The sequence below is a fragment of the Echinops telfairi genome, unplaced genomic scaffold (genome assembly GCF_000313985.2).
Source record: "Echinops telfairi isolate 266 unplaced genomic scaffold, ASM31398v2 ScPeMD7_9;HRSCAF=40, whole genome shotgun sequence".
In the NCBI taxonomy this organism is placed as follows: Eukaryota; Metazoa; Chordata; class Mammalia; order Afrosoricida; family Tenrecidae; genus Echinops; species Echinops telfairi.
This window is the reverse complement of record NW_022103906.1, coordinates 43,022,798-43,035,553: the sequence shown is the minus strand read 5'-3', so window position 1 is coordinate 43,035,553 and position 12,756 is coordinate 43,022,798. Positions and strand designations below refer to the sequence as shown.

The window sequence follows — 12,756 nt, the reverse complement described above, 5'->3', positions numbered from 1 at the left end:
CCATAATGGTCTCTGATAAAACTATTTTGCACTGTTGTTGTACCTAAAAAACAGCTGTAAACAGTATATAAATATATGCACATAGTATGTTCAGTAACATTTTATTTATTGATATTGAATTTTAATTTTATATAACTTTCATATGATTTGCAGTGTTCTTTTATTTACTTATTTTAAACAATTTATAGACCTTGCCAATAGAGATTGATTTGGCCTTGGGGCGCTACTTTGCCAACACTTGATTGATTACTCTGGGTGATATAGATTAAAGAAAAATGAAACTGTTCTTAAGAAAAAAGAACTACAGGCTATTGCAGTAGTACTTGTAAGAAATTATGATAGCTTAGATGATGGTGTGGCATTGGGCATAGAAGAGAGATAGTTTGTCGGACATTTAAGAGTTAAAATTATGAGGTCTTGATTGTTAAGCTGGTGGTAAGTTAAGGAAAGTGGAGTACTAGTAGATGACTCTTACATTTTTGTATTAGATTTTTGGGTCAGAGTATTATGTTTGTTTTTGTTTTTAAGGTGAGCAACATAAGAGGAAAAAATTTAGAGGTTAAAAATCAGGCATTTAATGATAGACAATATGCTTGCCAAGTAGTCAGAATATCAACTTTATATACAGGTGTAGTATATATAGAGAAGAGCAGGATGTTTATATATTATTAGCTATATTATTACAATTTACTGACATTTTCATTACAATACTATATGTACATGGTTTTTAAAATGTCCCCTGGGTGGTGCAAAAAGTTTGCATCCAGAAAGCGTGGAGGTTTGAATCTACCCAGCAGTGTCACTGGTGAGAGACTTCCCCTCCATATAGATTACACTACGGAGAGCTCCGTTCTACTCCGTCATACACGGGTCACCCCTCCTCCCTGGGGGACGGACAACAGAAAAGTGGGTGAAGGGAGACGTCGGACAGGGCAAGATATGACAAAATAACAATTTATAAACTATCAAGGCCTCATGAGGGAGGGGAGAGCGGGGAGGGAAGGGAAAAATGAGGACCTAATGCCGGGGGCTTAAGTGGAGAGGATATGTTTTGAGAATGATGAGGGCAATAAATGTACAAATGCGCTTTACACAATTGATGTATGTATGTATGGATTGTGATAAGAGTTGTATGAGCCCCTAATAAAGTGATTTGGAAAAAAAAAATACACGGGGTCACCGGTCACCAAGAGTTGAAAGTTACTCGGTGGTAGCAGGTTGGGCCTTTTTAGTGGAGTAAAAAGTCAAAGTGTACATATTGAAGCACACTAGTTCACAGTCCTTCCCAAACCACTTTGCTCAGTTTTTCAAAAGTCATTCACAAGTTTTCCACCCGAATTCTCTGTTATTTACCTCTATATATCTAAACAATATAGTTAGACTGCTATTTTTTAACTTAACCAATTTTAGAAATTTTCATTTGACTTCTGGTATGGTAGTATCCTGTTCCCCCTTCTCCAACAAAGGAGGAATTCATTTAACTTTGACGTCTATTGTGTAGACCATTCTATGTAATTAAAAAATTAACATGAAAATCTGGTATATATGAGGGGGTACTCAAAAAACCCAGAATTTCCCCCCCTCCCCCTTAGAGCTGTGTATTAAAATTTTTTTAAAATAACCGTATCACCTTCAAAGTACTCTTCATTACACTTAATACATTTGCCAAATCTGCAATGCCATTCTTGGAAACATTTTTCAAACTCATCTGTTTGGATGGCTCTCTCATTTTTTTCTTCACTTCTTATAAGTTGTCAAATCACTGTCCTTTCATGTCCCTCTTCATTCACAGAAACAAAAAGGAGCCACATGGCAACAAAGCTCACATGGAATAAGCCTGTGTGATCACGAGGTATTGACAGGATCAGGTATCAGGCATCAGAAAACCCAAAACACACAATCACATTGATGCGAATAGGAGATTCTGAGTATAGACCCAAAGCCCATCTGTAGACAATTGGACATCCCCTTACAGAACGGTCACAAGGAAGGAAGGAGTTAGCCCAGGGTACAGTACAACACCAATGAAACGCACAACATTCCTCTAGTTCTTTAATGCTCTCTCCCCACCCACCCTAAACTATCATGACCCCAGTTCTACCTTACAAATTTGGTTAGACCAGAGCATGTACACTGGTACAGATAAGAGCTCCGACACACGTAATCCAGGATAGATAAACCACTCATGAACAATAATGGGAGTAGCGATACCATGAGGGTGGGGGAAGGTGGGGGTAAAAGGGGGAACCAATCATAATGATCAATGTATAACACCCCACCCCCAGGGGGGACAAACAACAGAAACGTGAGTGAAGGGATACAGCAGACTGTTTTAAGATATGAAAATAATAATTTATAATTTATTAAAGGGTCACGAGGGTAAGAGGTTTGGTGTGAGGAGGGAGGGAAAAGAGAGGAGCTGATACCAAGGACTCAAGTAGAAAGAAAATGTTTTGAAAAGGATGATGGCAACATATGTACAAATGTGCTTGATACAATTGATATATGGGTTGTTATAAGAACTGTAAAAGCCCCTAATAAAATGATTTATATATTTTAAAATGTCACACGGAGCGAAGGTCAGGTGAATCAGGTGCATTGGGTAAGAGAGGCATGCTGTTTTTTGCCAAAAACTGGTACACTGAGATGGCTGCATGAAGCGGGTCCATTCTGGTGTTGGCAAAACCAGTCCCCTGGCTGCCACAAATCAGGCCTTTTTGTTGCACATTATTGTGCAATGAAATTTTGTTGCTCACTATTACCCAACCTTTAAATAGAAAGCTTGATTGACAGTCTGACCTGGTGGAACGAACTCCAGAGTTGACATTTTCATCTGTTCGGGAAGTTCAGAATGAGGTTTGTCATCAATTGACATTTCACCTTTTTTGAAATAAGAACACCATTTGTACATTTGTGTTTTTCCCATAGCGCTGTCCTTAAAAGTTGTATTCAACATCACAACAGTTTTTGTGGCATTTTTCCAGAGCAGAAAACAAAATTTCACAGTGGCACCCTGTTGTCTTAAATCGGCCATAACAAAAAAAATTGATTCAAGCAAAACTGATATCATAAAAAAATTCACTGTGACCAGAGAACCTTCCCAGGCGATGCTACTGGGTGAACTAACTCAGAGCAAGTTGCTCATTGCTTACCCAGTGGGAAAAATGCGTACTACAAAGGCTCTGCCCAGAGGAGCTTTTTTCCGGGGAAGCGGGTAGGCGCAGGGGTACCCCTTTGTGTGTGTTTGTGTGTGTGTGTACAGACACACCTATATGTGTATATACATATATATAGGTAACTTGACATTTGTTAATTCAACATTGCTTGTATTGTAAGATTTGATCATGCTAATTTTTGCCCTATATAATGCAAATATTATATATGACTACCATATATACTTGTGTATAAGCCGAGGTTTTCAGCGCATTTTTAATGCAATTTTTGTGATAAAATTAGGTGCCTTGGCTGATGCTCAGGTTGCCTGATACCTGAGTATATATGGTAAACCCAAACCATATGTTGTTATAGCCACCACCATTTTATGTTCTCTGGTAGCAAAAATTTTTTCCCTTTTACTTGGCTTTTAATTTTACTTATCTCATTAAAATTTTAAGCCCTCTTTCTTCTTCTCATAGTGTTTCCTTAGTAACATACAGGAGTCTTGTTTCATGAATAAAGTACCATAGTTTCATCTGAAGCGTTTATCATCGTTTTTTTTTCTCCTAACTTCTGTGCATTTGTAATTGTGTTCAAACAAAAATGCTTTAAAAGAAAATTTGCTCACATATGTTTCTAATTAAGCAATATTACCCAAATTTTGCTAGGATAGCTTCCTTGTAAAATAATTTAAACTAGAATCTTCCACATAGTACAGCAACTGAACGATTTGCATAATTTAAATCAAATAAGTTACCTTATTCTGTGAACTAGATTTGTCTTTCCTCTTGCTATTTATTTTAGTTGTACAATTTATAACTGAAAATAAAGTCCTACAGTGTAGTTGTGAACGCTAAGCAACAGAGAAATCAGTAAACATTTCTTCAAAATCAATCAAGTTTGTTCTTCATCCCATCTCCCACACCTCCCGCCTCCAAAAGAGAATAGGAATACATTTTGTGTTGTCCATGTTATGTCATTTGAAAAACTGTCATAAATTTGTGTGTTTGAAATTCCAATGTTCCTTCGTATGTAAAATCAGCAGCATTATTGATGCTTATCCATCTCTATAATTTGTTTCTAAATTTCCTATCACCCTGAAAGAAGCTCAGATATCTTTCTCCTCCCTTTGTCCCTATGATAGCTGTAGGCACCAGTATGACTCCAACTCACAGAGGCCCTGCATGTGTTCAAGTAGAACCGCACTCCCTGGGTTTTCAGTGGCTAATGTTTTGGAAGTAGCTCATCAGGCCTGCCTACCGTGGTGCCTCTGTGGGTGAACTTGAACATCCAGCCTTTTGCACCTCTCAGGGAATGCTCTGGAAACTGCTATGAACTTTGGTCTGTATACACTGGCATATACTAGATATTTTCAGCTTTGTATGCAGTATAAGTTTCATAACCTTTCTCATTTGTAATTAGAGTTTTATCCAGTTTGGTGACTAGCACCTGCCACCTAATTTTGTTTTCAAAATTTTAATCCAGCATCAGAAGCAAAATTACATTTTTTGTCTGATTTTCATTTGTTGTAGAAAAAATGTTTTGAACAATTTGATTAATCCTGTGCTGTCTTTCACTCAACAAAAATTACTGGTGTCACAGATTGCTTCTTTATAGATCAGATAGCCCTTTTATTTATTTATTTTTGAGTTATCTTTCTTCATTATGGTTAAAGAGTATTTTTTCCCCCCAAAGCATTTGGTTTAGGAAGGGGATGGGACAAAAATTATTTGTCAGTTTTGTGATGAACTCCATTAACCTTACCATTCTAATGTGTGTGCTTGACCCAAAGTATTCACAATCTGTCCGCCTTACCGGTCTTGCACAGAAAAGATATTATATTGACTTGGAAATATATTCTTTAGTTGGAGGCAAAATAAAAAATCAACCGGGAGAAAGAGAATTTTCTTTCATTCTTTATTTTCCTTTAAATTTGTTAGTATCATGGTGCCATCCCCAGGAAAATGTCTTCCTGGATTTTGCAAGTCCCTGGAACCTGTTATTTCAGCCCGAGAACAAGAAATTCAGGTAAGGCTTTGTAAAAATGTTAGGATTCTAATCATGCTTAAGATTCTATTATAATCTAAGATATAGTTTAGAGTTTGGGTCCCCCCCCCCCCACCTCTATTAAAGGGCAAGTGAAGTACTAAAAATGAAAGCCTAGATTTTTCTTTGTACTTTACGAAGTGTTGAGTTGTTTATTTGTTTTTTTGTTCAGACAATGCTATATGGCAAATTGGTAGAAGCCAGGCAGAAACAGTCCAATAAAATGGATATTCCTCCAGCTATTCTGGCAACAAATAAGATACTACTGGAGATGGCCAAAATTAGGTAAACAATCTATTTGAATATATGATGATTGATTTTCTTGTAGCATAATAGATTTGTAGAATGTCATTATATAATACAGACCATGACTTCAACTATCACATTATGACTTATTCCCAAATTCCTCATTCTTGGACCACTATCTCTTTGTGAATCTGTTAACTTCATGTTTCTACATGAATGAAAACAACTATGTTTTCAGTGATAACTCAGAATATGAAAAATTGAACTCATTTCCCATCTGTCCTCAAAGCACACACTTTATCCAAGTACGAACTCTTATTTCTTAATGACTTATTTTTGTTAATCTTACTCCCATAGCCCTCCTTTCTTCAAACTGGTCCCAGACCTTTTCATTTAGATGTTCCTTGTGAATCTATGACTTGTTCCCTCTTCCTGGACATTCCATTTTGGCTTCCTAAGTAGTCTTTTTTTTTCAGTCTCCTAATTTCATTTAATGTATGAATAGCAAGGAGTCTGAGTGGTGCAGACAGTTCATTGCTCAACTACTAAGCAAAGAGTTAGTTCAAAATTACCAAGAGGTGACATGAAAGACATGCCTGGCCATCTACTTCTTAATAATGAGCACAGCCATTGGAGCACAGACTATTCTAATGCACCGCTCGTGCTATGAATCAGAATTAACTTAATGGAAACTGGTTTTTTGATTTTGGTTTAAAAGAGCTACAAGTTAATCTTTTTCATGTTCTGACACTACTTAAATGATTTCCCCTGTGCTCACTTCTTTAGTCTAGAATTTATGGACTTAAATTTATGTTTCCATCTAAGTCATGAAATTTTGAATTGTCATCTTACTTTTATTTATATACCATTTATTGAAGATACTTTTCATCATCCACATACTTATTTACAGTATAATATGCAGTATTTCTTGAATTACCCCAAAATTATTTTATGAACTCCATAGAGATCTAGTTTTTTACTACTTAATGAAATCTTCCACAGCCTTGTCTGCAAAGTAATTCCTCTCTTGAATTCATAAAGGACTTTTAGATGCATTGCTTCTATGGCACTTAGCAAAAACAATGCTTAAATTATAGTTTGTTGTTGTTAATGATAGACATTTGTTGTTATAATATTTACAGAAGAAATTGTTTAAAAAAATAGTAGTTTGGTAATAATATTCAACTTGATGTTTGCTTTTAAAATATGGCAGCTATCACTAAATTTTATCCCAGAGATAAATTTAGAATTACCTAATGATTCTTACGTACTACTTATAGCCTATATTTAGACTATTAAAAATAAATATACTCGGGCTAACCTTTACCATTTAGAGAAAATATTTAAAGGGAAAAATGTAATCATGATATTGGCCGAATTTCACAAAGAAGACAGTGTTCTAAGTTGTCTTAGTTGTCTTAGATATTATACATGTTAGGAAATATTTAGCTAAAAGTCCATAGCAGTTGCAAAGTTTACTATATAGTAAAACAACTTTGTGGAAGAAAATAATAAGTGAGACTAAGAATTCCATAGCCTCTTAGTTGTCGTCAGTTTGTGGCGTTGATTGTTGTTAAATGCCATCAAACTAATTCTGACGCATTTTGACCTTATGTGTGACAGAACTAAATACCCGCAGCCCTGCACCATCTTCACAACTGTTGGAGTCCATTGTTGTAGCCAATGTGTCATCCATCTCATTGAAAGCTTTTTTCCTCTTTTCACTGCCCCTCCACTTTACCAAGCATGCTGTCCTTCTCTAGGGTCTAGGAAATGATCTCTCCTGACAGCGTGTCCAAAGTGCTTGAGCTGAGGTCTCGCCATCCTTGCCTCTAAAGCGCTTTCTGGCCATATTTGTTCCAAGACAGATCTGTTTGTTCTTTTGGCAGTCCATGCTACTTTCAGTATTCTTCGCCAACGCTATAGTTGAATGCATCAATTTTTCTTCATTCTTCTTTATTCAGTGCCCAACTTTCACATGCATATGAAGCAATTGAAAATACCATGGCTTGTGTCAGGTTCACCTCAGTTCTTAAAGAAGCATCCTTGATTTTCAACACCCTAATGAGGTTTTGTGCAGCAGACTTACCTAATGCAATACGTCTTTTGATCTCTTGACTGATGCTTTCATGGGCATTGATTGTGGATCCAAGCAAAATGAAATCCTTACAACTTTAAGCTTTTCTCCATTTATTATGATGTTACCTCTTGGTCTAGGATTTTGATCTTTGTGACATTGAGTTGTAATACATAGTGTAGGCTGCAATCCTTGATCCTCATCAGCAAGTGCTTCAAGTTGTCCTCACTTTTCAGCAAGCAAGATTGTGTCATCTGCTTATCAAAGGTTGTTAATAAGCCTTCCTCCAATCCTGTGGCTACATTCTTCATCTTATAATCCAGCTTCTCTGATGATTTGCTTACCATACAGATTAAATAAGTATGGTGAAGAGATACAACCCTGACACACACCTTCCTGATTCACACAACTGTTTCTTGATCCATGTACAGCTGCACCATGACCCCAGTGAACTGTTCTGGAGTTCCCATTCTTAAGGCTATCCATAACTTGTTATGACCAACAATGTTGAATGTCTTTAAATAGTCAATGAAACACAAGTAAACATCTTTCCAGAGCCAAATAGTTTACCTTGTTATGTCTGTAAAAATATAACAACTGTAATATCAGTAGTAGAGTAGAAGATTAGAGATTAGCCTGTTTCTTTCTGACATTAACCTGTCCACCAACTACTATCATTTTACATTGCTGATGGTGGCTTTGTCTTTATTGTTAAATTGCTGAAACAGAACATTTTGAAATGGTGGAAAGTAATTATAAAATAGGATTAACGTGTATTTTACATTGTTTTGTTGTTGTTTTTAAATGAAATTAAATATATAGCAATTTTATAAAAATATACACTTAAAAATCAGAATACATCCAATGTTGCTAAAGTGATAATGCTTCTGCATTTTCATATATATATATTTAAAAAAAAATTTTTTTTAACCACAGACCTACTACAATTGAAAATTTGAAAAAGATAGATGGTGTTTCTGAAGGAAAAGCTACTATGTTGACAACTCTATTGGAAGTCATCAAACAATTCTGCCACGAAAATAGTCTTCAGGTAAATGATTGTGGTTTGCAGGAGAATATGCATGTTTTTATCATTTCAAAAGCATGCCTCAAAAGCAACATAATCTCCTTTTATTTGCCTTTCCTATTAGATACCTGGAAAATGGGTGTAGAGTGTTTCCATAGTAAATCAGTAAAGACTTGTTGGCTACCTAAATTTTAAGCTTCTACTAAAGTTATTATCCAGGCTGCCCATGAGTTGGTGGTGAACAAAACAGAATGTTTAAAAATGGATTTTTTCCCCCCACATACCTTTTGAAGCCCCCCCCCCACCTGCTTCCCATAGTTCAGGGTGAGAAACTCTGACTTTCACTTTCAAGTATGATCTTTAAAATGGAATGCTGCAATTTTATACTTCGTGGCAGCTGATAAAAGTCAAAGCCACTTGGCTTTTCTAATGTTTGACATATTCCCCACCTCCTCTTTCCTTCCAATTGTGTTGTCTTTTGAAGTTAGATTTTATGTTATTCTTATCAAGCTTAGTAGTGTTTCTTCACTTCCTTTTATTCTCGCTTTACCCTACGTGACTGTGTGCATGAGGATTGTTTATCTTGATGTCTTTGATTCCACATGCAGTCTCTGTGCCAGCTATTCCCTCAGAGAAAGCGAGGCAGGTGACAGCTGAGGGAGTGGGAAGCTGGTGGACTAGAGTCAGGGAATCACATTCTCCATGCTCCCCTGCTTTTCTAGATGAGCTTGCGTGCATTCTCTACTTCTTAGGGTCTCCATTTCCTCGTCTTCACAATAGAAAACATACTTTCCCACCCATAAAAGAAAACAAAGGCTGGAAGGAGAAAGGTAAAAGGCAGTGGATACTTGTTAAAAGTTAGCAGAGTTAGTCTGAAGATCATGTTCTACTACGAAGTGATCTTGGAAATTTGGGAAGACCCATTTGGAGCTCATATTAGAAAAAATATTTTTCAGCTACAATAGAAAACTCTTTTGCACTTTATATGTAGTATTCTCTTTAGGTATAAAATGCCTTTGGAAAAACTTTCTTTTCATATTCATACATGATACCACATGAAATTTCTTATATTTCATTTTGGATATTTGGGGAAATGAAAGGGTAATGTCTCAATCATTTGATAAAGAATACCATACCTGCAGGCAGGAAGTGAGTAAGAACCCTCTCTTCAGGCATTTGATAGTATTATTGTCTTTTATGAAGTGGTGGTATTTTTTAATAGTGAAAAGTTGTCCTTTCTAACTGCAGCCTCTTCAGAAAAGGCCCTTTAAAAAGAGCAATGATGCAAAGAGAAGGGAGGAAGCGTTTTTGCACTGTCTGAATGGAGAAAACGACTGCTGGTTTATATTATTCAGAATTAAGCCTGGGCTATTTGGGAAATTGAAGCCATTTATTAAAGAAAGAAATGAATGCACATTAATGTTTTATTTATTACTCATAACTTTGTTTTTTAATTTGCTTAAAATTTTGAATTGAAGCAAAAATACTGTCATAATATAAGTCAGAAGTTACAAATATAAGCATATGAGTGTTAAATCCATTTAGGATGGCCATTTAGGGAAAGTATATTAAAGTAATTTAATAGAAATATATTTTATGAAAATGATAATGTTTTTAGTGTCCCCTGCCACCAAAGATGAATGAATAATAGTTGGCAGCTACTTAGCAAAGTATGTAAAAAGAGATCAGTCCTTTTAACCAAACGTGAAAGATAGATTAGAACCATAATGTATAAATATATAATGCTGGCATAATAAAACCTGTAACAAGCAAATTTATAAGATTAAGGAAGTGCCTATTGCCTTGAGTAATAATACTGGTATCATCTTGATAAGGTTATTTATCATTGCTGCCTGTTATATGAGGCTGTATAGGTACATGAGGAAGAATATTTATGAGCTTTTCTTTGGAAAAGACATTTAGTAGTTTTTTCTCATAGTTGTCATTTTGGGATTTTAATTAAAAACTGTATTATTGATGAGGAATATATATTTTTCTGTTTGGCAATTCCATGTCATATATGTTACCTAATTTTAGAACTTGAATTATTTCCATTATTTGAATTATTACTTGAATTATAAAGGAATAAAATATGTTTACCAGACCTGCTTTTCTGAGACATCATAAAGCATATAGAAGAAGATTCTGTTATACACTCCTGTCAATCAAAAAGACTATGTGTTAGTCTGGGTAGCCTAGAGAAACAAATCCAGAGACACTCATGTGTAAGACAGAGCTTTATATCAAAGAGCAATTGTGTATTAAGAAAAGATCCCAGCCCAGTCCAGATCAAGTCCTTAAGTCCGATATTAGCCCATATGTCCAATACTAGTCCACAAATTCCTCTTCAACTCACGCAGCACATGCAATGATGCCAAATGCAGGAAGATCACAGGTTGGTGGGTAGGAAGTCCTGTGGATCCAAATGGTGGTAGGCGCATCCCCAGGCTCTGGCTGTCATCAGGCTGGCTACATGTGTCTCTTCAACATGAATGTGTAGCAGCAAATCTGTCCTGCCTCCAGGGAAGAAGAGAGGCTTTGACCTGGCTGACAGGCTAGACTCCACCTCTTCATTCTGTTTATCAAGTTGAAATGAAATTGTGTAATTACCATAGACAATTGTAATCAAGTAACTCTAGAGATGGGGATCTGGTATTCTTAACAGACAAGCGGTCTTCAAAAAGTTCCTGGAAACATTCCATTAATCTTTTAAAAAACGGATGTCTTTCACATACTTTTTGAAGCCCCCTCATAGAATTGTCTCAGAAATAAACCAGGTGTTACATGTGTCATTTCTTTTTAAACTTAAAACTTCAGAATAGCTGCATACTGCAATTTTCAGAGGGTAGGCATCTAGACAGAATAGGTGTTTCTGGGGAAACAGACCTAGCTGGTTTCTCAGACTGGTGCCATTTGCCACAGGCCAGGATGGACCTTTAGTCATCATCCTTGCAAGATGGTGTTGTCTCCTACAGAGTAGTTCTCTTTTGGGGTCAACTTGCATAATCCATTTTTGTGAACCTGATTTTATGAATGTGCACATGTATATATAAATACAAAAATTTATGGTGAAGAATTGAACAGGAAAGTTGCACTTGGCCCACCAAGCCTTGAGGACAATATTCTCGCTCAGAGCAGCCAATCCACAGAGAAGACTATATGGCTGTCCCCACTATGAGACATGACATCCCTCACCGACTCATAGCCTTACAGAGTACAACAATGGAGATACACTGTGGGAATTGTGCCGGATCTGATCCTACCACACTGAGGCAAAACACTAAGGGTGTGCAACAGAACACCAAGAGGAACAGAGCAATGAAGTCCCCAGGGAATACCAAAAATAGACTTTGGGGCCAGGGCATGGCACCCTATCAGATAAGTCTGGAAAACACTCCTAAAGGCCAACAAACAGTCCTTGAAAAACAGACTTTTCATTGTTATTGTTGTTGTTGCTGTTTCATTGACTTTTTGTTGTTGTTGTTTTGTTTTCTTTTCTTTGTTTTGCTCTGTCTTGTTTTTGTGCACGTTATTATCTTCAAAGCTCTGTCTAAAAAAGATAGGCTGGATGAACAATCTGGAGGAGAGAACAATGCGACTGACGGTTCTGGGGGGACATAGGAGAGGAGCAGGTCGGGGGAAAGGAAGTGGTATTAACAAACCCAGGGACAAGGGAACAACAAGTGATCCAAATCAGTGGTGAGGAGGGTGTAGGAGGCCTGGAAGGGTGTGATCAAGGGTAATATAACTGAGAGGAATTGCTGAAACCCAAATGAAAGCTGAGCATGATAGTGGGACAAGAGGAAAGTAAAAGGAAATAGTGGAAAGAATGAGGAGGCAAATGGGCATTTATAGAGGTCTAAATAAAGGCATGTACATATGGAAATATATTTACATATGATGATGGGGAAATAGATCTATGTGCATATATTTATAGGTTTAGTATTAAGGTAGCAGATGGACATTGGGCCTCCACTCAAGTACTCCTTCAATGTAAGAATACTTTGTTCTATTAAACTGGCATTCCATGATGCTCACCTTCTAGGGTCTTAAAGACTTGCAGGTAAACAAGCAGCCATCTAGCTCAGAAGCAACAAAGCCCACATGGAAGAAGCACACCAGCCCATGTGATCACCAGGTGCTAAAGAGATCAGTTATCAGGCATCAAAGAACAAAAAAATCATATCATTGTGTGCTCACCTCT

General features: G+C 36.6%; 1 protein-coding gene across 3 annotated transcripts in view; it reads left to right on the top strand.

Annotated features, from left to right (window-relative positions):
- The window catches only part of WRN (WRN RecQ like helicase), a 164,628-nt gene that overhangs the window by 129,019 nt on the left and 22,853 nt on the right, over positions 1-12,756 (top strand). For all 3 annotated transcript variants that reach the window (XM_045286810.1, XM_045286808.1, XM_045286811.1), the window contains exons 28-30: positions 5,097-5,184; positions 5,375-5,487; positions 8,462-8,576. In XM_045286810.1, coding sequence (XP_045142745.1) covers positions 5,097-5,184; positions 5,375-5,487; positions 8,462-8,576 — 316 coding nt within the window. The remainder of the gene's footprint in view (positions 1-5,096; positions 5,185-5,374; positions 5,488-8,461; positions 8,577-12,756) is intronic.